General features: G+C 43.2%; 1 protein-coding gene across 9 annotated transcripts in view; it reads left to right on the top strand.

Moving 5' to 3' along the window:
* Window positions 1-25507, top strand: part of PHACTR1 (phosphatase and actin regulator 1) — a 450233-nt gene that overhangs the window by 299836 nt on the left and 124890 nt on the right. For all 9 annotated transcript variants that reach the window (XM_064160941.1, XM_064160939.1, XM_064160943.1 and 6 more), the window contains one exon: window positions 12614-12778. In XM_064160941.1, the coding sequence (XP_064017011.1) occupies window positions 12614-12778 (165 nt within the window). The remainder of the gene's footprint in view (window positions 1-12613; window positions 12779-25507) is intronic.

Consider the following 25507-nt stretch of genomic DNA (forward strand, 5'->3'; position numbering starts at 1 on the left):
TAATGTGTCCTCTGCCAATTTCTTTTTCTACAGATGAATTTTAGCATGCTAGAAAGGTTCCTTTTACAGCTTTGGCTAATGGAGTCCTCTGATATCAATAAGGAGGTACAGTTAGCATGCAACCAGCATGTCTCAACTCCACGTGAGAAAGATCACACACAGTGCAGTTCATCTTCTCTCGCTCCTCCTGCTCATCTCATCTCATGCATGAAGGGCAAAGGGACACAGCTTACTTTCATTTGAAAAGTTTAGATATCCTGGAAAATAAAATATATCCCTAATTCCCAAGATGGTCATCCAATCTATAGATGGCTTGAGTAAGGTAATGCTACTTCTTGTTACCTTTGCTACTTGCTTTGGTTTGGTCAGGATTTCATTCATTTGTCTCTGCTAACATTATCTCCCTGTGTGTAGCTGCTGGAGCTATTTCAGTAGCTTTTTCAATGGTTGTGTTATCTTGATGCCCTGTAGTATTTTTTCCCTGTTATCTCTGATCTAAACTCTTTCTCGTTTTCTGAGCTATTTCTGGTTGCTGGACTCAGAATTATTCATGAACTTGAAGAAGCTGCATTCATAGACCCTTCCTTTGACTGTACCATTTCTTAGGTAGGCATACCAATTTGACTACCTGATGGGCTCTATCTTTTCTTTTTCTTTTCTTTTTTTTAAGGCAGCATTTTTTTTTAAACCAGAGGCTTTCCTCTAAATCTACTGAGCAAGAGCAATAACCTGCAGAGCTCAGCCACCATGAGACACCTTAAAACTTAATGCTAAAAAAAAGAGAGTGAAAAAAAAATGAAATCACAGCAATGAAAACCACTCAGAAATACTCTCTGTGTGTTTTAGCCAGCAGCCCATCATGCTTTATTCATGACTTTAGAGGAGTTGTGGGTATTTTTCTCCCTTTCAAAGATTTATCTCTGAAACTCAAGCCTCTGCCACAAGGACCTAAACAGGTATTTCACCACAGCCAAGGGTCTAAACTAACCTTCATTTGAATCAACAAAGTCAGCAAAGACCATATGTCATTTCACTTAGGCACTCAAACCAGAAGAACTTAGTCCTTATTTTAGATTTCTGAACACACACACAGACTGTGTGTTTTCAGAGTCCAGTGAAGCAGTTCTTTAGCTAAGCTGTTACTGTTTTTTTTTTTTCCTTTTAAACTTGGATTTATGCTCATTATAAATGTGCCATTTGGTATAATTACACTTTTCCTCTTGGCCAACATCCTATCAGCTTCTTTAAAGAACAGAAACAGAAGTTTCTTTTTCTCAAGGGAAGTGATAGAGTTTAGAAGGCAGTGGTTTGAACTTTCTAGCTCTTAAATGAGATATTTTGTTCCTTTGCTCCCAGACATTACAGTAATTAAAAACGTGATTTATCTTTATGGTGATAGTGGTGAGATGGAACCATTGTGCTTAGACAGTTTGATGTTTGTAATGCCAGCTGTGTCTGTTCTCAACACCTTGTGCACCTTCAGCCTATTGGCAGGTGAGTGGGGAGCAGAAAAGGCCGTGACACTGTAAGCACTGCTCAGTGATGTCTAAACCATCCCTGTGTTAGCAACACTGTTTTCAATGCAAATCCAAACTCTAGCCCCCATATTAGGTACTGTGAAGAAAATTAACTAGCCCAGCCCAAATCAGCACAGTGTGTGGTGGAAGAGTTCTTCACTGATGTTGTCAGTGGTTGGTGCTGACTTGTAATGCAATGGCCATGAATTCCACTGCAGCTGTTTTGCCTGGTACCATTTTGTTTGTTGTGTATAATGTTAAGAGTCTTCAAATTGCAGTAGTCCTGTGGGTAAGGCTTGTGTTCAGCTTTCTCTTCTGAATGTTTTGGTCCAGTGAGATTTAATCTCCCTCTTGTAGTCTCAGCAAAATACCTTTTAAGGAGGTTTAAAGACTAAATTGTTCTAATGCTGTGTGCTAGGGGACAGAGCTACTTGTGTGTAGACAGGTCAATTCCATCTTATCGACAGTTTGTTTTCAGTCTCAAGCTGAATGGGTTCAATGTGGGTTCATCCAGCTCTCAGTATGTTTCTATTTAGAGGCTGCAGCCTGCCAAGGTTGTGCACAGTGGCCTGGGGCTTTCCAAGACCCTGCTTCTGTAACGATTACTAAGAACAAGGCAGGTCTGTTTAGTGTGTTCAGTGTGTGTAAGTATGGTATGAGGAGGATTCCTTGGAGACTATGTCCTAGATGGGAAATTCTGCTTGTAGCTGCCATTTACACCAGAACAGGAAATTTTTTATGGCAATTCTTCAAAGGCTGAAACATGCATCCCTCTTGCTGAGTGCCTGCACATCCCTGCTAGTGGGGCTCCACCTAGACATCCATCCTCTCCTACTTTCTGGGGAGAGGATCTAGGAGACCAGGCCTCACCCCTTTTGTCTTTCCTCTCATGCCTTCAACAGAAGATCCCCTACGAGAACTGAAAAAATGGGACAGTGAGAGGCAGAGTCTTCACTCTCCTTTTTTCTCCTTTGTGCAGAACTGGACAGGTTCAAGCTCTCAACAAACTACAGCTGTGACCAGCAGATTGTTTCAATCCATGAGTGAAGCAGAAGCAGGTTTGAGTTATTTAACCCAGTGTAAAGTCCAGGAATAGTCATGGGAGAGGAATGTTTGTGCTGACAGATGAGTGCCCTGACTATGAGGAGCTGTGCTTCCCCTTATGCTGTCTCTCAGACAGAGTAAGTCTTGAATTCTTTAAAGTAGAACAATTTTCTTAGGATAGATGGGGATTGCTCTCCCATCGTGATAGTATGAAGTGTGGAATGTTCCCAAAGAAAATGGGACATGTGGGCTTGAGCTTTCTTGAGGAGGAGGGCAATGTTGACCCTATGATGCGTCTGTTCACTGCCTGCTCTAGAGAGAGGAATCTTTGCATCCCATCCTACTTTCCTTGCTTTCTTTAAAAGCACAAGCAGGTCATCTCCTCCCTGTTTTCCATTTAGAAAGGGTAAAATTTCCCTTCCTTTCAAGATGAGGTTCCTTACTGGCACATTTCCTGCTACATATAATTATCATCCTGTATCCTCAAGAAAAGGATAACCTATCTGGTTAGGTTTTGCTGGACCTGTTTTTCTCTTGCGTGGCTTTTGAATGTGCTCCACTTATAGTAGCTGCTCTGAGTTCTGTTTTGGAGCTTCTGAGTTTCCACAGTGTGTCGTGCTCAGGACAGACCTTTTCTGCTCCAGTATTTGGGTGCTCATAAGTGAGGAGCTGCAGCACTTTTATTGGATTTAGCCTCTAATCTATATCTAATAAACATGAAACACTCAAAAGATGGAAAACCCAGTGAGTAGCAAGAGCAGTAAGGGATACACAAAATAACTGCTATCAGTGACATCTAACAATCCTTATTTTCTGTAATTGCAGGGTTTACAGGAAGATATTATGTAGCTATTGATGACATAACCTGACAAAGTGCTTCTGTTGCATGTAAAAATCTTGTGTACCATGTTATAATACTGAAAATTCTTGGTGTTTTGATAGATTTCATATCACTAAGACATGTTTACAGTGCTGCATGCAGTGCATTACGGTTTTCAGAGGCTGAAAAAAACATCTTTCAGATTGCAATCAGCATGAATAATTAATGTTTTACGTCAAAATGTGGGGAAGTCAAAAGCAGGGTCCTAAAGGGATTGGACTTCCAAAGGTACTCTGCAATTCTGTTCCAAAAAGAGAAATACACTGAGGAGAGGTTGCAGCAGAGAGTGGAGCCATTACATGGTCTTATACCTGTGCTGAAATGGGCAAGTGTAAAGGGTGGAAGATTTGGTTTATGGATACAATGCAAAGTGGGAGACATGCAGTGCACACCTGGGGAATAATGGGCAGGGGACTGGAAAATAGAAGTGCTGCTTAGCATGCAAGGGAAAGTTACTGACAGCCTCTTCACGGCTCATAAACCCACCATGCCAACCCAGTCACTGCCATTGCAAATGCAGACATCTAGTGGGAGCTGTTGTCAACCCAAGAGGTAATCATCCTCGCTTGGGAAGACTGGGTTTAGACTGCTGCATGCCACACCTTTTCATTGGGAAACAGACCTCTGAGAAGTCAGCAACAGCTGAAATGGGCGATTCAAATAGGAAAGGCTGGGGTGATGAAAATTAATTCCAGATGCGAAGGGAAATTAAAGGTAAATAGCTGAACAGATAACAGAAAATCAGAAAAGGAACCATTTTCCAGAAAGAAAAACAAGGGTTTTTTTTTAATTGAAAGTAAGGAGAAGACAGAAGTGCTCAGCAATTAGAGCAGCCGCTCAGGGTTCCTGTCATTCCACAAAGACACATAATGTGTCTACATCTTGTGTTGAACAGAGATGCTAGAACAAGGTCTGTGCAGTCTGGAGCGAAGGATGTTTGGCCTGCAGAACTCTAAAGAAACCTTGCAGCAGGAGTTTGTTGAAAACTGGTCTGCAGGATAAAGACTGGTTGGATGTGGATGGGGAGTAAAGAGTATTATGTCCGGGTGGAGACCAATGGCAAGTGGCGTCCCTCAAGAGTCAGTAGTAGGACCAGTGTTGTTTAGCATCTTTGTCAGTGGTACGGACAGTGGCATTGAGTATACCCTCAGCAAGTATGGGGATGACACTGAGCTGTGTGGTCCAGCTGATATGCTGGAGGGAAGGGATACCATCCAGAGGGATCTGGACAGGTTTGAGAGGTGGGCTTACAAAGTTCAACAAGACCAAGTCCAAGGTCATGCACCTGGGTCAGGGCAATCCCAAGCACAAATACAGGCTTGGAGAGGAGTGGCTCAAGAGCAGTATTGAGGAGAAGGACTTGGGGGTGTCAGTTGATAAACTCAACATGAGCTGGCAGTGTGTGCTTGCAGCCCAGAAGGCCAGCCAAAAGGGCTGCACCAAAGGAAGTGTGACAAGCGGGACAAAGGTGGTGATTCTTCCCCTTTACTCTCATCCTGTGAGACACCGCCTGGAGAAATGCATCCAGTCTGGTGCCCCCAGTGTAAGAGGGACATGGAACTGCTGGAGTGGGTCCAGGGGAGGGCCACAAAGATGATCAGAGGGCTGGAGCACCTCCTCTATGGAGTACAGGCTGTGAGAGTTGGGGCTGTTCAGCCTGGACAAAAGAAAGTGCTGGGGAGACCTTATTGTGGCCTTACGGTACCTGAAGGGAGTCTGCAAGAAAGCTGAGAAGGGACTTTTTTTTTGCAAGGCCTTGTAGTGACAGGATGAGGAGGAATGGCTTTAAGCTTGAGGAGGGTAGATTCAGACTAGGTCTTACAAAGAAATTCTTTACAGTGAGGGTAAAGAGATGCTGGAACAGGTTACCCAGGGAGTTTGTGGATGCTCCCTCCTTGGAGGTTGTTCAAGGCCAGGCTGGATAAGGCCGAGTGGAAGGTTGTCCCTGTCCATGTCAGGAGGATTGGAACTAGATGATCTTTAAGGTCCCTTCCAACATAAACCATTCTATGTATCTGTTTTTATTTGCATAGTTATTGCCATTAAACAAAACAGCACTTTTAGTTAATTGCATCTTTATGGCCAAGATAATTTTTAGGCTATGGCTACAGATTGATGCAAATCATAGAGTCAGAAAGGTCTTTTCCAACTGAAAGAATTTGAGGATCAAGTCCAACCATTATCTAACCCTACCAAGTCTGGTGCTAAACTATGTCTCATAGCACCACATCTATGCATCTTCTTTTTATTTAAAGACCAAAAACCAAACCAAAGAACAAAAGCCAAGCAAACACTCTAAGAATATTGAATTTACAAATTTGAAGTCTGAAAAAGACTTTAACAGAGAGCACTATGCAGCCATTGGTGTTTCCTGGGAAAGCTTAAAATCTCCCTGAGGTCAACTGCCTGTTAAGTCAAGCATGTGTTTTATTATGAACCACGAGGGATAAGAGAAGCATTGGTGAGGAGAGCATTGTTAGAGACCATGGATGAGATGAGTGGGTTTAGCCTTCAGCAATGAAATTGCTCCGTGCACCCCAATGTGGTAAAAGTGGGTTTGTTCCTGAAATGGAAGCTGGTTATGTCATGTTATCAGCAGCATTAATAGATGCAGTAATTCCCAGGCAGAGGTGAGGCTAACAAAGCTGGTGGTTGTTCTTCAGGTGCCCCAGTTTAGGGCCATGAGCTACCCAGCACTGGAGGACAGAAATTGTATTTACTCCTCTTGGGGAGTAAAAATGGAAATGCTGCACACTGACTGGAGGTTTAAAGGGAGATTCTATTTACAAGCACATATGTACAGAAGGCATTCAGGCAGAATGAATACAGTCACAAACTAGGCCAAGCCTGTCAGACTAAAACCTTCTCGAATCCTCCACCCCATCCAACCTCAGCAGGCCTGAGAGTAGGCCAGAACTGCTCTCCCCACCTCTGGCTACGAGGCCTCCTGACACATCTCAACATTCCCTGCCAGCTGGAAGCCATCTCCCTGACACAGACCATGAGCTAAGTAGGGATGTGCTCTGCTTGAGGAGAGAAGTGAAGGGAGGAGATGCAGGGAGCAGAAGAGAGATATCAGCTAGGCAGCTGTGATACCGAGATGTGGCATAGGATAACTGTGTTACAGTATCCTGGAATGTCTGGGTCCATTCCTTGGGGTGCTCTGTCTCTTTCTGGAGGACTGTATCTCTGTGGTCTTCTTAGGGGATCATGGTCCAAACCACTGCATCAGGAAAACTCAGTTATGTTGGCTTTGGGAGGGCCATTGATCTGCCTGCCGCACCTCTCAAATCCAACTCCTAAGGAGTCTCTTTCTGGAGCTCCTGGAAATTGACATGCTACTGAAAAATGTGGGGACCTCTTAAGAATGTACAGGACAGGTCTGAGATGGCTGGCCCAGCCTCTTTTAACTTGGACTGTTAAATTGCCTGGTTTGGGTAACTGCTTTTTCAACTGCTCTTCCTCAACTTGCTGTTTCGCCCTTGTCTGCTGTCCATCCAGTACATCACAACCCACAAACCCTAGTGATTTTAACCAAATACTTTAGTCTGGAGAAGAGAAGGCTGAGAGGTTGGGAAAGACCTTCAAGATCATGAAGTCCAACCTTTCACCCAACATTATCTAATCAACTAAATCATGGCACCAAGTGCCACATCCAGTCTCTTTTTTAACACTTCCAGGGGCAGGGACTCCATCACCTCCCTGGTCAGCCCATTCCAATGGCCAATCACTCCTTCTGCAAAGAACTTCTTCCTAAGAACTTCTTCCTAACATCCAGCCTAAACCTCTTCCTTTCTAGAGTGGACAGAAGCTCTTTTACCTCTCCCCAAAGGAGTAAAAGGAAACGCTCCACAGAGGATTGGAAAGAACTGGAAATTTAAATGAAGTACTATTCACAACTGTATAAAACAGTACAAAAACATACTAAATAGACAAAATTGGTGTTCAACCCCAGCCCCATTCTCCATTCTGGGCTTTACCAAGACCTCGGTAGGCCAGCGTCATCCAAAAAGCTCCCCCCACCCCCATCAGGCCTCAATGCTCCAGGATTCAAAGTCCATCCCCCCCCATACCTCCCTACCCAGGCCCAAATGAGACAGTAAAAACCAGCCAGGCCAAAAGGCCTTAGCTCCCCCTTAAATACAGAGAGATACCAGGGATGAAAGGGCAGAAACTGACTGTACAGCCAGTTTATATAGGGAAGGGAGATGCAGGCTGATGGGAATGATATAACAAAAGATTACATTTTTCACTGTCCAATTCCTGAGCTATCTAGTCCCTGGAGAACTGCACTCGATGGTTAAGACATCCCAGTTCTTAATCCCATAACACCAAAAGAACATTCAGACCTAGGATCAGCTTAAAAAAAAAAAAAAGGAAGGGGGGGAAAACTGAAGAAATGAGCTTTTAGATTTTCTTGTAGTATATTTCAATCATATCAATCATCTATCAGTCTTTTACATCACAGGGATGCAAGGTATTTTGATCTGTGGTACTTTTTCTTGCTTAACCTTTCCCAAAAAATGAATTTCAAACATCTTAAGGACTACAGTAAAATCTTCAGAGCTGTCTCACAGCCAAACAGCCTACAAAAAGCTCTGAGGTTTAGTTTTCCCCTTGCTATTCGGGAATAATAGCTCAGACAGAAGAAAGTGGGAGGGGAGGGCCTCACCTTCTTGCTGTAAATTGTGGGTCCCAGCAAGATCTCTCAGATTCTAGGAAAAAAAAAAGAAAACTGACAAAACAGAACAAGTTCCCAAAAGCACCAAGTATTAGCATCAGCTGTGACCCATAGAGACTGCATTTGTGGTGGCAGCCTCAAGGTGAGACCTCCGGGATGTGACTACAGGCACTAATGCATGTGGCAGTTCCCCTCACAGTTCAGCAGACTGATCAGCCTGGGACTGATTTCCTCTTTGAAGGCAATTAAATAAGGAAAAGAAAAAGAAGTGCAAAGCCTGGGTTGTTTTCCATTTGTGCAAGTACCACCTTTTTGGGGAACAGCAAGGGTGTGAAACCAGCCTACAGAGCCTGCTGTCAGCAGTGGGTGTCACAGCCCACAGCCAGTCTATAGTCATTAGGAGCCAAAAAGGCAGAGAAACCCAGCCAAGTCGAGCAGAAGATGCAGCAGCAAAGATGGGAACAGAAATCTGGCATTTGCTTCTTGCATTGTGGTCTGCCTTTATTCTTGCTGTATTAAAACTGTCATGGCTTTATGCTAATACAATTCATTCCTAGCCAGTGATTATTATGCTCTTGAGAGTATTTTTCATGAAAAAAAAGAGGTAGTTCTTCTGAGAAATAAGAGCAAGAGGGAAAGAGAGCTGTTACTTGCATTAGCTTGGAGCTGTGTATGTTTGGAGAGGATAAAGAAGGGCCACATTCATGGCTGATGGAAAGCACAGCAGGGCTCCTGGGGCACAGATCCATGTGAGAGACGATACTGAAGTTCAGGGGAAAACAGTCAAAATATGGAAATGGTTTTGGTGCTGTGCTTGGCTTTTAATGAACCCGCCTTTTGGGTAAATTCCTTTTGACTCCAGTGTTAGTTTTGCCTGCCTGTGAATCCATACTCGTTTACCCTGAGTGGGAAAAGCTTCCCGGGGGCAGCGAGGGCGCAGCTGGTGTGGGACAGAGGGGATATATGTTATGAAAGGAAAGAATCTTTTAAAATATGTCAGTTCTCCAAGGAATTACCTCAGCAGGATCAGTTAGAATCAGCTCTCAAAAAGGAGCTGTTGCAACTTTGAGATTTAGTAACTAAGGCATCTGGGTAGCAGAAATGGTGGCTCGGTGATGAGGAAAAGGAGAGAAGATGAGCAGCAAGAGGTATTTCACTATGTTTCAGGAGTGAGTTTATGCAGCAGGAAGCCTAATTCAGCAGCAGTAGTGTGTCACTCCCAGATTGCTCAATGAGCTGCTTCTACACCCTGTATACCCCAAGTTAAGGCAGCAAAGACAATATCAGCCCATTACTTTTAGATAATCTCTAAAAAAATCACAGTGGAACACAGTGTGATCTTAGATGCTTCAACTATAGGGCAGCTTAAAAATGGAGAAGGGAGAAAAGAAAAGGTCTCTCTGGATCTGCATGGAGAGGGAGGTGGTGTGCACTCACCTTCAAAGCACAGCAGATTCCAGTGAAATCAGGAAGTATAAAGAAATTTCTGATTTCTTATTCTTTTTACCCTCACAATCTGTTCAGCATAACCAGGCAATTTTGAGCCTCGATGCTGCATGTCACAGCCCCTGCACAGGACAGAGCCTTGTAATGGGTTCTCTGGATAAGGAGATATTTCTCTAGGCAGTCTGGCACAAAGAGCTGGAACAGAATGAAATGCCTTGGCAGGATTATCTTTTTTTCCTTCTGCTTTAAATGAAAAGAAGATGTTCTCAGAAAGGTCTGTCTGTCTCTCCATTACCCCAAAGAGTAGTTGTTTTCACCATTTCCACTGAACCAGTTGTTCTCTTTGTGTCTTGCTGGTGAGCCTCCATTTCTCCAGGAAGTTACAGGCGACTATCTGACAGTGACATTTTACAGGAAAAAGGATTGTGTTGCCAATGTTCACATGAAAGAAAGAGCAGTAACAAAATCCATCAACCTCCCTGCATAAAGAAGCTCAAATAGTATTTCAGTTTGGAGTTTGGATAGAGAGAAGCCTCCTTTGTGTTAGAAGCGCCTTTCTGGCTGTTCACATGAAAACCGACCTAAATTTGGCATGCTTAAAGCCTCAGAAAATTTTCCATTGAGACACATAAGAATTTGCCAGCCAAACCTCTCTGGTGGTTCTGTCACTGCGGGGTGGGTGTGCTCATCTTTTTAGAGCAATGTTCTTGCGGAGGTTCCTGAGCTCATGGCTGAGGCTAATACTTAATATACTAGAGGTGAGATAGAAACACTGGGCTGCTGCCTGCAGAGCAGGAAGGGTGACATCTGTCCTGTCTTGATGGATCCAGACTGGGGGTGTGCAAACCACGCAGATCAGTTTTACAGGCAATGTTGAATTACAGCACAAGCCTGGGAAGTGTTATCCCTTAAAAAAAAAATCCCCAAACATCATCAGCTTCTAAAACCCCACAAAACTGTTGGTTTTTTTAGGGACAGAATGTGAATGCTTTAGCTCAGGTCTGGGAACGCTTATTGCAGCCCTGGCAGAGAGAAACCCTCTCTCCTGGGCCACTGGTACCTTCTCCCATCAGTGCTGTTCCTCACTGTCCCTGGTTTATCTCTCCTTGTGGCTCTGATCGCATGAATGTTGTTTCTCAAACCTGTCATACTGTCACCCACAGCATTCTCCTGGAGGAGCTGGTGGCTCATGGCTTAGACTGGTGCAGTCCTTGCTGGGTAAAATCATGATGGTAAATAGAGTTAAATCCAGATGGATGCCAGCCAAAGCATTGTTCCCCAGGGCTCTGTTTTGGGCCAGTTCTCTTTAATATCTTTATTAATGATCTGGATGAGGGGATTGAGTTCTGCGTCAGTAAATTTGCAGATGACAATAAATTGGATGGGAGTGTTTATCTGCTCAAAGGTAGGAAGGCTCTGCAGAGGTATGTGGACAGGCTGAATTGATGGGCAAAGGCCAGTTGTATGAGGCCAAGTACAGGTCACAACAACCCCAAGCAATGCTATGGCCTTGCGCCAGAGTGGCTGGAAAGCTGCCCAGTAGGAAAGGACCTAAGGGTGTTGATAGATGGCCAGCTGAATATGAGCCAGCGGTGTACCCAGGTGGCCAAGAAGGTCAGCAGAATCCCATACTGTGTCAGGAATACTGTGGCCAGAAGCAGTAGGGAAGTGATTGTTCCCCTGCATTTGGCACTGGTGAGACCACACCTCGAATGCTGAGTCCAGTTTAGGGCCCCTCTGTACAAGAAAGACATTGAGTTGCTGGAGTGTTCAGAGAACGACAACAAAGCTGGTGAAGTGTCTGTAGCACAAGTCTTGTGAGGAGCAGCTTAGAGAACTGAGATTTTTTAGTCTGGAAAAAAAGGATGCTGAGGGGAGACCTCGTCTCTCCCAGAGAGGCTCTTCTCCAAAGTAACAGAACAAGAGGAAACAATCTCTGAGTTGCTCCAGGGGAGGTTTAGATCGGACATTAGTATTGTCAAGCCCTGGAAGAGGCTGCCAGGGGAGGTGGTGGAGTCCCCATCCATGGGGGTATTTAAAAATTGTGTCGACATGGCACTTGGGGACATGGTTCAGTAGGCATGGTGGTATTGGATTGACAGTTGGATTTAGTGAACTTAGAGGTCTTTTCCAACCTCTGTGATACAGTGATTTTCTCTGTAAATACCAGGGGGGCAGCATGCAATGTGGCTGTGCCAAGTAACCCCCCCAAACCTTTACTGCTTTCATTGAGGAGGAAGGGTAGTAGAAATTCTTCAGGGTTTTTATGAAGTACTGAGACTGTCATGGTGGTGTACATCATAGTGCAGTGCAGGAAGCTGAACCTCCTGATGCATTCAGTGAAAACTTGTAACCTACGGAATTCAGTCCTGGGGGTGTGGACTGTTCAAGTTCTCCAAGTCCCTTTGTTAAAAGCAAAGTATAAGAAGTGGAAGAAGATGAGTGGGCAGGGGCAGGAAAGTGGGACTAGAAGAAAACTTCTGACTTTTTAATACCCTTTTTGTCACTAGGAAGATTCTAATGCAGTAACCCAGGTTCTTTTGGTGACCATGGTAGTGATACCAGAGGGTCATTGTCAGGGTCCTTATTTTGATGAATATTAGTTCATGGAACTGCTTTTTTCCATTGACTTGGAATATTTCTTTTAAGCAGTATTTCATCTCTTTCATCTCTATTTTTTTTTCTTTTTGAGCTTTCCCTTCCTTACTCCCTGTCATGCTTCCCCAGGACTGTCTGGTGGATGTACTGCCAGCTGTCTAGAGCAATGCAGAACAATTTTTTAAAGATTATAATTTTGCTATTGTAATAATCCATAATCCTGCTGAATCTGATTGTTAACACTGATCTACAGAGTGGATTATGGGTTCCACTGAAAGGAAAGAAAACAATGTACAAATAATAAGGACTACATTTTCCCCCTTTTTTACTGTTGTCTGTAAAATGGAAAATTTTTACCATCTGTGTAGTGGTCTGATAGTTTATGAAAGCATGTATTCAATTTCCCCTGTCTTTTCTTTTTGTCTCCTTTTCTTTCTGAAACAACAGCTGAGGAAGTGGAAAGACTGGCTGCAATGCGTTCAGATTCTCTGGTACCTGGGACTCACACACCTCCCATCAGAAGAAGAAGCAAATTTGCCACTCTTGGAAGGCTATTTAAGCCATGGAAATGGAGGAAGAAGAAGAGTGAAAAATTTAAGCACACTTCAGCAGGTAACAGTTGCAGTCCGGTTGGTTTGTCAGTCTGGAACTGTTTGCTCAGCAGGGCTAAAAGCTTGTAAATCACCCCCAATTTCTACGTGTTTTAAGGTTGTTGAAGCTTGGCTTGGAGAGACCTCTCAGGTTCAGAGAGATCTTTAACTTTGTTACCAGTTTTTTCTTGAAAGAACACCAAACCCAACATGTTGGGTACACCACAAGTTAAGCAGCAGCTCAACAGAGCTTTGGTGTCTTCAAGTTCTGCTAGTAGAGCTAGAGGGCAACCCAGAAGGAATTTTGTTACCTTGATTTAGCAGATTATGAGTAAAGGAAGTGACAGTATGGGAAGAAAATGTTGATGGAGGATTTAGCCGGAATGAAATAGTTTGTTCCATTGGGCAGGGAAGATGTGTTGCTTGTTTCCTGAAAAAACGAACCTCTCTTCCAGCCACACCCCTCTTTCTGCCATCACATTTTACCATTTCTGCTGGAAGACTCATTTGTTTTCATTAGAAAATTAGTATGGAAAACTGCAGAAATGTGGCTTTCTGTTGTAAATTAGCCTGAGCAAGAATCCCAGATCAAGGCACTGATACACATGGTGGAAGTTTGTATCTGACAAGTTTGTTTTCAGGCTTTATGATCTACTTAGAAGATTACTTTTCTTTGTCCTTCCGTGATGACTAATAATTACTACATGTGGTTCTTGCAAGGCTTAAGCCTGGATTGTGTGTGAGAAAGCAATCTTTTTCTGCCTTCTTGTTGTTCTCACTGGAACTAGAAAAGAAAGCAGTCAGCATCTTGCTCCTTTAAGTACCAGAAGAGGCTTGAGTTGCAGCCCAGTTGCCTTCTGACCTGTTTGTTGCACAGTAGAAATTGTCAGGTTTCTGGCAGCCTGAAGCCTGTACTCCTGAAAGTGGCTGAAAAATGTGTGAGAAGTCTCATGGAGCTAGGTGTGAAGTCTTACATGAAGTTAAATGCAGAATTAGACATTTCAGAATTGAGTCCCTATTATGAGAAAGATATGGATGTGCTGGAATGTGTCCAGAGAAGAGCCACGAGGATGATCAGAGGGCTGGAACACCTCTCCTATGAAGACAGACTGAAAGAGTTGGGACTGTTCAGTCTGGAAAAGAGAAGGCTCCAAGGAGGCCTTATTGTGGCTTTCCAGTATCTCAAGGGGACCTACAGGAAAGCTATTGAGGGACTCGTTAGGATGTCAGGTAGTGATAGGACTAGGGAGAATGGAGCAGAACTAGAAATTGTTAGATTCAGATTGGATGTTAGAAAGAAGTTCTTCACCAAGAGGTGAGACACTGGAACAGACTGCCCAGGGAGGTGGTGGAAGCCCCATCCCTGGAGATCTTTAAGGCCAGGCTGGATGTGTCTATGAGCAACCTGACCTAGTGTGAGCTGTCCTTGCCTTTGCAAGGGGGCTGGAACTGCATGATCCTTGAAGTCCCTCCCAACCCTGACAATTCTATGATACCTAAAGGAGCTCTCTACTGTGTGCTGTTTTAAGTTGCTCTCTAATTGATCAGACAAAGAGTAATGAACTGGAGTAGATGGCTGTATTACACTGGGTGATGATTGTATTTTTTCACTGGGCAGCTGAGAAGCTGCTGTCACTAAAAATGACTTGCTTCTGCAAAATGCATTTCTCGTCACTCATAGCCATAGTGCAGTGTAGCAAGATTTCCATGAAAACCACACAGCTCTTAGGGGCACATGGACACTGTGGTGGCAACTGGTTTGAAGCTAATTCCAGCATGTTGACTGACTTCACTGCAACTAGGATAGCCACAGCAGTTCAGGAGGTACCACAGGTTGCAAAAGCCTGCCCAGTGTTTAAATGTGTGGGTTAGCCAGCTCTGGGAGCAGGGTGTGAGCTTCATACTGCTGTGGTTAGACTGATTAGTTTGTGCTGGCTTCAATATGCCTGCAGAGTCTGTTCTGGACATTATAAGAAATGTTTGGTAGATTTGCCCAATTTACCAAAACATTTGGAAAGTACTCAGCCATTTTAAAACCAGTGAAAATATGTGTTTCCTCTTCTCAGAGGAACAATGGCTTCAAACTAGAGAAGAGCAGATGTTAGGAAGAGATTCTTTACCATGATAGTAGTGGAACTCTGGAACCAATTGCCCAGGGAGGTGGTTGAGGCCCCATCCCTGGAGGTGCTCAGAGTGAGGCTCAACAGGGCTCTGGCCAGCCCCTGCTGACTGCAGAGTAGGGCTGGAGTAGATGACCTTTGGAAATCTCTTCCAAGCCAGACCATTCTATGGTTCTATGATCAGACATGCCAGTATATCATATCAGGAGGAAGTTCAAACAAGACCTCACTCTGCAACTCCCTGAGAAGAGGTTGTAGCAAGGTGGGGAACAGTCTTTTCTTCCAAGCAACGAGAAATAGGACAAGAGGAAATGTCCTGGAAATGTCCTGAAGTTGTGCCAGAGGAGGTTTAGCTTGGATATTAGGAAAAAATCCTTCACTGAAAAGGGAAATTAAGCATTGAAACAGGCTGCCCAGAGAAGTTGTGGAAGGCTTCAAAAGAAGTATAGCTGTGGTGCTCAGGGATATAGTTGAGTGGTAACTTGACAATGCTGGGTTAAAAGTGACTCTTTGTGATCCTCGAGCTGTTTTCTAACTGTAATGATTCTGTGGTCTCCTCCACTAGTAAGAGAGACTTGAGTGTCTGAAAAAGAGCTGGGTCTCAAGGTCGCAGGAAGGGTTGTCCATTGTAATACTGTATTTGAGCTCAGCTAAATCTAAAACTTTTCTTATTTTAAAAAACATTTGCACTTCTAGTAAGCCACCAGTATCCTGCAGCTACTCGGCAGAATTGGTATTCCTGTCAGCTCCCTTACTGCTAACTGCAGCAAAATTGACAAGGATGTTGGATTTGCTGAACACCCTGCAGGAGGCAGAGGGAGAAGTTTCCTTCTGGATTGTATGACAGCTGAGGTCCCCACAGTTTCCATCATTCCTGACCATGGGTGATGGGGATCCACTAGGATACTGCCCCTAGCAATTCAGCACTGATTGAACCTAGAATGCATAATACAAAAAAGTGGAAACCCAGGATTTTTCTGTCAGTATTTCCATGACCTCTCATCTAATACCTCTGATCTCACTGAGAAAATATATTTAATTTTTATAATAAATCAAAGAATAGGCTTATGAGATGGCATAATGAGGGCCAGCATGAGGCTTTGGAATACAGGCTTATTTTCCCCTACTGCACTGAGCAATGTGACACTTGGGAGAAAATAAACTCCCATTAGCGTCCTCCAGGCATGCACCCAAGCTTTCCCACCTGCACAGAACATCAGTAATTATAAAAAATAAATACTAATATTAATGGTTTGTTAGACTTTCATGTGCTGCAACAATAGATTCAATTATTCTTAATGTCAGAAGTGGCAGAGGTCAAAACATGTGACCTTATCTGTTGAAACTTCCATTGAAATTAATGGGAGGGTTTTTTTCTGGCAGAGAACTGGAAGAAGGAGAGAGTCAAGCTGATATTTGAGGTTGAAAGGTTGTCTTTTCTTGGACATTTCTACATGCTAGCAAATTGCATCCATACCTTTATCAGACTAAAAGCTCTGCTTATGTGTGCAGAGATGAATGCTTTCAAATACAGCCTGGTGGTCAGTAGTAAAACAGAGAGAGCTTTTTAGGTAATAAGAAAAGTTATTTTCTGCCCTTGCTAATTGTTTCAGATGAGGTAGAAAATCTGTAATTTGACCTTAATGTGATGCTTATTCTGTGTGATCCCTTTCAGCTCATCAATGCTCACAATGTGATTGAGGGTAACAAGTCCCTGTCCTCTGTCTTCATAACTGTATTGTCACTGACAAGCAGAAGGTCTTAGAAGGGTGCTTGTGCTTCCGTACACTTGTAGGTGTGCTTGTAGGTTATGTTGCTTTTGGTATCCCTACAGAAACTATGCAGAGGGGTCCAAGACATTGCCTTGCTGCTGACTTAGTCATAAAGGAGAAAATCATGGATTTTGATGCAGACATCTAATGCCTTTGCCTTGCAATTGATGTGTCTGTGAGCGTCATTGTTAGGCATTTTGTAGAGCAGCCAGAGCAGGTAGAAAAGGCCATGCTGTGGGGTGGTCTGTTGTTGCAGATGGTAAGCACCAGATGAGGCCACATCTGGGCATTGATTTGAACAACCTCTTCTGCTGGAAGGGGGAGTATTAAGAAGGTTGTTCAGGGCATGCACTATGAGTGACAGATGGGCTCAATCCATGGTCAGGCTCAATCTCAAAGCAAACAGGAAGGGAGATTATACCATGTGAGGGATGCTAGTGTACCACAGTGGGGCTAGAGACAAGCTAATTCTGACAATAATCCTCTTCTGGGACAGAAGTGAAGCTCCCCCCAGTGCAGAGCATTTTTCAGTGTCGGGATGGCAAATCATTTTATGACAAAAGATCCTTATGAAACTTCTTTGGTGGACACTGCAATTCACACAGTACAATATAAATCTGGAGAACAGATCTCATGAGAAAGTGCTGAGGGAACCAAGACTGTTTAGGCTGGAGAAGCGGAATCTGAAGTGAAGACCTTCTCATGATGTACAGCTACTTGAAAGGAGGTTGGAGCCAGGTGGGTGTTGGTCTCTTCTCCCTTGTTACAAGTGATGGGATGAGAGGAAATGGCCTCAAGTGGCAACAGGAGAGGTTTAGTTTGGATGTTAGAAGAAACTTCTTCACTGAAAGGCTATTAAATAGACTCCCCAAGTAGGCAGTTAAATTTAAAGTTTAAAAGATGCAGAGATGTAGTGCAAAGGGATGTGGTGTAGCACCAGGCTTGGTAGAGTTAGATAATGGTTGGACTTGGTGGTCTCAAAGGTCTTTTCCAACCAAAGCAATTCTATGACAAATGCTCCTGACAGTAAAATTTTACATATAGGGAGTTAGACAAAGAAATTAAAGTCAGCCACAGTGGTATTCATGCTATAGCCACAAGTACAGTGTATGTCTTTTAAATTCACCTAAAATTTCATTTTGCACAGAAAGTGTGGAAACCTTTATTACCACAGAGGGTTGAGGGCACCTCATGGCAGTGAGCAACGTGATAAAGCTGACAACTCTAGATGTGGAAGCACAGGCAACCTTCTAAATGGTAAGATTATATCAGATGATGGGATGGTTTCCTATAAGTGATAAGGAGCACTCTCACTTATAGCATAAGCAGCCAAGGAATAAACTCAATTTTCATTGCCCAAGCACGTTTTCTTGGCTGGGTGCAGCTGGGATGGCTCCAGCAGGCTGCACAAGGCTTTTAAAGCTGTAGAAGGCTCTCTGAAAATCAGCAAAGCAGAGGGCAAGAGAGAAAGCTATCTCCTCAGACAGACCTTTGTCATTGTTTTTTAATACCTTGATCTTGTCCTGCTCTTCTTGATGTGAATTCGAAAACAGTTTCTAGGTGTGCTGTTGGTTTATTGCAGTGCTGTACACGTGCTGGTGAGATGTCATTTCCTGGCAATGATTTGGAGAAAGAAGTGCTTCTGAAATGAAGAAGCCTGAGGGAAGATAGATTCTGGGCTTACTTGAAATATTATTGAAGTTTTTTATCACTGTATTCATCAAAAGCCAACTGCTTACAGGCTTTCAGCAGAAAGTATTTCAGTCACTTGCAGGAGTCTGAGTAGGGGAAAATGTCTTATTTCACCATTTCACATTTTGGATGACCTTTATTTTCAAGAACTGGTGCGTCATCTTCCCATGTCCTTGCTCCCTAAGCTGCTGTGCTCAGGCAGAGGGGAGGAGAAAGCACATAACTTATATCTGAGGAAACTGGTTGGAATGAGAAGCTGATAAAGCTCAGTTGTGAGTAGGAAAGACAAGAGATTCAGCAATGTTTGAGTAAGGCACATATGCTGCCCCCCCATACAAGGAACAGAGGAAGTCCAGTGTCAGAGGAAAGCTCCACAGCAGTTCTCCGGTCAAAGAGATGGTTGAGATGGTTGTCTGAGACAGTAATAAAAGAGAGAAGAGGAAATCTGTTGAATTCAGCCTTTCCTCCTAGGTGCTTTAAAAATTCCTTCCATTCGTGTCTGAGATTCATCTCCTAGTAATACCCACAGCTTCTTCAGTGAGGATGGACCAGTCCTCCAGTGCCACAGCTCCCTTAAAACCCATGAGTGAGCTAGCTGTGACACGTTTTGTGGCCAAAGAAAGGCGTAACAGTGACTGACAAGCCTTGTGCTTGGGGTGCCCTCCTGAAGAGAGGGAAGACCCACTCCTGCTTCATTTGAAGCTGTGTTTGGTTAGTGTAGAATTTCAGAGGTTGCTGTTCAGGAATGTGTCTCAAGGTGCAGAACTGAGGAATTTGAAGGGATAAAGATTGGAACTAAACAAAGCACAGCAGAATATCAGAAGAGCTGAAAGGCAAGTCATCATGAACCAGGTATTATTGCTTGGGTTGGAGAAGATTGGGTTGGGGACTAGGACTTTCAGGGCAGGTTTATAGCCTAATAGTTCTCACAGAATCATAGAAACATTCAGGTTGGAAAAGACCCTCAGGATCACCAAGTCCAACCAGTATCCCTACTCTACAAGGTTTGCCCTAAACCATACTCCCAAGCACCACATCTAAACAACTTTTAAACACATCCAGGGTTGGGGACTCAACCACTTCCTCGGGCAGTTCATTACAATGCTTGACCACTCTTGTGAAAAAATGTTTCTTAATATCCAGCCTAAACCTACCGAGTCACAGCTTGAGGCTATTTCCTCTTGTTCTATCACTAATTCCCTGTGAGAAGAGACCAGCACCAACCTCTCCACAGTGTCCTTCCAGGTAGCTGTAGACAGCAATGAGGTCTCCCCTCAGGCTACTCTTTTTAAACTAACCAGCCCCAGCTCCTTCAGTCACTCTTCAGAAGATTTATTCTCCAGGCCCTCTCTGTATAGAGGATGACAGTCTTCTTAGCAGTTACTCAGATAGCTGAAGTCTGTGTGATGAAGCCTGATAGTGTAGACAGTGCCCAAAAGGGAGCATCTGGAATGTTTTGTTTTGCTTTTTAGGCAGGGCATTCAGGCTCTTCCATTTACTTTCACTCAAGGCATTTAAAGAGAATCAACTGTGCCAAAACAAAATCCTCTCATGCAACCTTTAGCTGCCCCCTCCCAGAACCTACACTAAAAGAGACATTCATTTCATGCTCAAATGCTATTTTCCCCCATGCTAAGCCTCAGTAGTTTGTTTTTTTTCGACCAGAGATTTTTAAAAAGCACTCCATAAAAACTCATATGTCACTGTGTTTATATAAGTTAAGTCTCCCAGCCAGCAGAAGGATAGTTTAAATTTGGCAACTTACAGGCAAAGGCTTTTCAATGTTTGCAACAAATAACAAGAAGAAAACAAAATGTAGGAAATCTGTGTGATTAGAAGAGCTGCTATTCATAAGCCATACTCAGATGATTTTATTCCTACTGCTGATTATTTCTAACTACAATAGGTAAATATTTTGAACTTTGCCTTCCAGAATATTCCAACTGGTAGAAAGTCAGTAATGTATTGCCAGTGCTACTCTTAAACCTGCCTACTCCCTTCTGCTTTGCCAGCGATTGCCTCTCGTGTTTGTTCATGTTAACAAACTAGTTGTGCCCTTTGGGTGAAACCTTTGCCTGCAGACAGGCCTGCCCTGGCCTCTGCCGGTACTTTAGGAAAGGTGGTCTTGGGGAGAGATATTTTTGGGTGGTTTACTGCCTCCTACCAGGTCATTTAAATCTGTCCACAAATGTTCTGCTTTCATCCTGTACTTTGAAGGCAGTGATGTTGTTTAGATCACTGGCTAAAGAGGAAAACTGTATCTTAAAGCACTTTATGGTCCCATTCTGTTCTCCTGAATTTTGTTGAATAAACCCTGTGATCCTACATGAAAGGTATTCATATTTTCTTCTACTTTCAAGCCAGATTTCTTCTGGGTTTAGGTAAGGAAAGCTGAGATAATCGTGGAGTTTCTTCTTTCACTCTCTTATTCTTTACAACTTGGAGATGTAATTTACGATTGTCATTGAGAACAAGAGCAGGGTCTCCTCTTAATTACAGCTAGGTCTGAAGTTATCCTGAAGCCTGAACTATCCCAAAGGCCTGTTTTGGTTCATGGTGAAGCCTGTTAATAAGCCCATGTAAAACCCACAATGGTCCTTTTGCTGTGAGACAGTGAGGCGGGGATATGGATGCTGGTTCCAGCCAGGTATTTCTGCTGTGCATAGAGCATTAATACATTGCTGGAAATCAGTGATCATTTCCAGGGTTTTGGAAGGAGAGAGAAATGGCACTGATGTGACACTTAATCCAGACTTCCAAAAAAAGAGATCCAATGTGGTGAAAGTCCCAGCAGCAAACTACCCCTTTTCAGAGTCATTAAGTGCTTCTTCATTCACCGCTTTGTGTGTTGTTTTGAGGGAGGTGCAAACTGGCATTCTCTGAAGCACCTTTTTGTAGGAACTTGAGCTGTTCATTAATGTACCTTGGCTTAAGCAACTATTTTTACCTGAAGAAAATGCCAGAAAATAAGCATATTATACTTCAGCATTTTCTAGATGAATTGTAGAAGACTTCTTATTCAAATTTACATTTCTGCTTCAAATTTCGACTAAGATATTAAAAAGTATGCCTAAAAATTCAGATTCCAAATGACCTAAGAGGATGACATTTGTGTTTTAAGTCTGCTGACACATTACACTACTGCAGCTCAAGGATGGAATACAGAATGAAAAACCATTCTCAGTTGTTGGGTTTTTATTGATACACAATGACACACTTGATCATAGAATCGTGGAACAATTTGGGTGGAAGAGACCTTTAAGATCGTCAAGTCCAACGGTTAACCCAGCACTGCCAAGGCTGCTACTAAACCATGCCCCTCAGTACCACATCTACACGTGTTTTGAACACTGCCAGGGATGGGAACTTTGCCACCTCCCTGGGCAGCCTGTTTCAGGACTTGACAACCCCTTTGGCAAAGAAGTTTTTCCTAATATCCAGCCTAACCTCCCCTGGTGCAGTTTGAGGCTGTTTTCTCTTGTCCTACGTACAGCAGGTTCCTGTCTTCCCTGAGGATCCCAGGGAATCACAGTAGTCAGAGAGAATCACAGTACTGAACACAGTTCTCCACCTGTATTTTAATATCTGCTTAGTAGGCTTTTAACTTTTGCATACATTAACTTGGAGAGGTAGGAGATAGATTGGCTTAGAATGTAAAAGTTAGACTGCATGGACACATGTACTGAAGAGCTAATCTTCAGTTCAAAATAAAGAATCATAAATCGGCTTTGTTAGAAGATACCTTTAAGATCATCAAGTCCAACTGTTAACTCAGCAGTTCTAGGTCACCACCAAACCACATGTCCCTCAGCACCACATCAACACATCTTTTAAACACCTCCTTGGAGGGGGCAAGCCTGTTCCAGGGCTTGACTACCCTGTAAGGGATTTTTTTTTTTCCTAATATCCAACCTTACATTTCCCTGGTGCAACTCGAGGCTGTTTTCTCTTGTCCTACCACTTGTTATATGGGAGAAGAGACTAACTCCTACCTCACTACAGCCTCCTTTTAGGGAATTGTAGAGTGAGGAAGTCTCCCCTCAGTCTCCTTTTCTCTAGGCTAAACACTCCCAGCTCCCTCAGCCGCTCCTCACAAGACTTGTGCTCTGGACCCTTCACCAGCATCATTGCCTGTGTTTGGGCATGCTCCAGCACCTCAGTGACCTTCTTGTAGTGTATTCTTAAGTTCAGTTGTAAAAGAAAAATAATATTCTAAGTCTAAATGCAGATTGCCCATGCTAATTCTCTTTGCATGCATTAACATTTTCTTCATGTCTTTTGAGAAGCTGCTCAGAGGTCGCATCAGAAATCATGGAAAATTATAAACAGCTTTCCCAAAAATTGACATTTTGCCTTTCTGCAGAGGGAGCAAAATTAGCCTATGTATCTGCTTAATGCTGTGGAACTGAAGAGCCACAGAGATTTTTTTACACAGTGGTCATTTTCAACCATGCAATTAGATAAACAGCCCAAAGATTATGGTGACAGAAGACACTTCATAGCCACGAAAAGCAGTGGATGATGTTTTCTCCCTTATTGCTGAAATTACAAATTACCTTTTTTTTTTAGGTCTGTCATTTTTAGCAGATTAAAGGAAGTTGAATGCATTCTGAAGCTGCAGGTTTGATTTTCACACAGAAGGCAGTTATATCAGCTGTCTGTTATTATAGTTGAATTACCCCAAAATCAGGATATAATCACTCCTCTGGGAGTCAAGTACAGAGAATCAATATTGTGTGTTCCTGAGATCTGCTGCAGAATATCTCCAGGGTTTACAACGTGGACATTACTTAGATGGACTGAAAACTTAATTTTGGGTTTGGGACTGTCCTAGCCCTGTGCCAGCTCCCCTCCTCTAAGAGCAGTTTCTCCTCCCGTCTATTTTGCCCTTGTGAGGCCTCATCTGGTATGTACCATGTTCAGTTCTGGGCTCCCTGGTTCAAGAAAGACAGGGAACTACTGGACGAAGTCCAATGGAGAGTCACAGAGATGATTAAGGGACTAGAGCATCTTTCTTTGAGGAGAGGCTGAGGGGATAGAACAATTCTCACTATCAATACAGACTAGGGGAGGAGGTGATAGAAAGTAGCCCAGTGGAAAAGGACTTGGGGGTGCTGATGGCGAGAAGCTGGACATGAGCAGACAGTGTGTATCTGCAGCCTAGAAGACCAAACACATCCTGAGCTGCATCAAAAGATGTGTTGCCAGCAGATCCAGAAAAGTGATTCTGCCACTTTGTTCTGGTGAGACCTCACCTGGAGTACTGCATCCAGGTCTGGAGCCCTCAGTATAGGGAGGACATGGACCTGATGGAGTGGGTCTAGAGGAGGACCACAAAAATGATCAGGGAGTTGGAGCACCTCTGCTACAAAGACAGGCTGAGGGAGATGGAGTTGTTCAGCCTGGAGAAGAGGAGGCTCCAGAGGAGGATGTTTAATGAGCCTGTTTTGGTTTTATGCTAATTACATTCCCAGCTGCTGTGAAGATTATTCTACACATAATATTTGTACAGCAGTGCATTCCTATTAAAATAATACAGTAATACAATTAATTTGTTAGAGAATTTACAACAAAATTGGAGAACTGAAAAAAATAGATGCTCTTAACAGCATAAGTTTCTGCAAGGTATATGGATTAGAGAAAGATATTTGCTGGACATGCTTTGAGAAGTGTTTTACCAATGGATCAGCAATTATGGAATATCTGATTGGGGAGAGAAAGAATGAGCATCTTTGGAAGAAGCTCATCCTTGTGTAAAAAAATTGTTGTATATCCTCAGCTGCTCTTGCTGTGACTCATGAATGTACAGCCTTCATCAGACTGGGCCCTTACAGATTATTTTGTGCTTTCATTTAACAACAAAATGTGTTGAAGCTGGTTTTTATTTTTAGCTTGCATTTGAAACGTGGAAATTAATTAGTGTTGCTCAGACTGTTGACTTTGGTTCTTCAGCATTTTGCTGCCCTTTTTAAAGATGCAGAGGAAAATAGCAACATTTCACTCTGACAAGGAGCCATGAGGGATATAGTCTGTGATGAGAACAATGACAGAGATAGTGGGCAGCTACAGCACCAGGTTATCCCAGTGACCTAAAGAAGCTGCAGATCCTTTATGACAGGATGCTGACTGGTCAAGGATGAGAGATAATGGTTTCACATGGATAGTTTTAGACTAGATATAAGGAGGACATTTTTTATAGTGGGGCTGATGAAACACTGGCACAAGTTGCCCAAGAAGTGGTAGATGCCCCAACCGCGGGAACATTTGAGGTCGAGTTGGACAGGACTGTGAGCAACCTGATGTTATTGAAGGTGTCCCTGCTTACTGCAGAGGGGTTCAACTAGATGATCTTTAAAGGTCCTTTCCAACCCAAACCATTCTATGAGTCTATGGTTGCAGAATCCTGCTTGTAAGAAGTAGTTTTTGTTCTTCCATCAAAGCTACAGCCATTGAATACCGAGGGGCAGATTTGTCATCAGTCAGCAATCTGTGCTGTGCAGGTGCACGTCTTGAGACTCAGTGGAATCCATCAGTGGCACTGCAAAGGCCCGATGCTTTCGCTGGGGAAAGCTCATGTATTGCAGAATGGTGATGGGATTCTAAGTAGAAACATAGAAAAGATTCTCAGTTAGAATTTTGTAAGAGGCTCTACCTGTGCCAAACATCAAGACGTTCCTCTGCAAAGACATCAAGAGGTTTTAGCTTTGCTTAAGCACAAATCTCAACCTTCACACAATGCATTTATCTTTTGAATCCTGTCCATGATGCCAATTTATATATTGCCAATTGATGGCATCAGCAGAAGGGACATAAACATGAAATGTAAAGAAAATGAACCTATCTTTTACTTGTATATGAAAGAGCAGAAGAACAAGCAAAATAACAATACAGTGATGGTAACATAAAGCAACACACCTAGTCATTAGTGCATAAAGTTAGCAATAGTGATTGAGAAAGATACATCACCTGTCTGGATACAGACCAGTCTGGATGCATTCTTGTGTGACCTGCACTAGTTTGTGGTCCTGCTCTGGCAGGGTGATTTGACTTGATGATCTCCAGAGGTCCTTTCCAACCCCTCACATCCTGTGATACTGCGATCCTGTGATCACCAGTTGCCCCAATACTTTACTTTTCTTCAGCTCTACAGTATCTGCAAAGCTCCAG

This window comes from Pogoniulus pusillus, chromosome 21 (genome assembly GCF_015220805.1).
Source record: "Pogoniulus pusillus isolate bPogPus1 chromosome 21, bPogPus1.pri, whole genome shotgun sequence".
NCBI lineage: Eukaryota > Metazoa > Chordata > Aves > Piciformes > Lybiidae > Pogoniulus > Pogoniulus pusillus.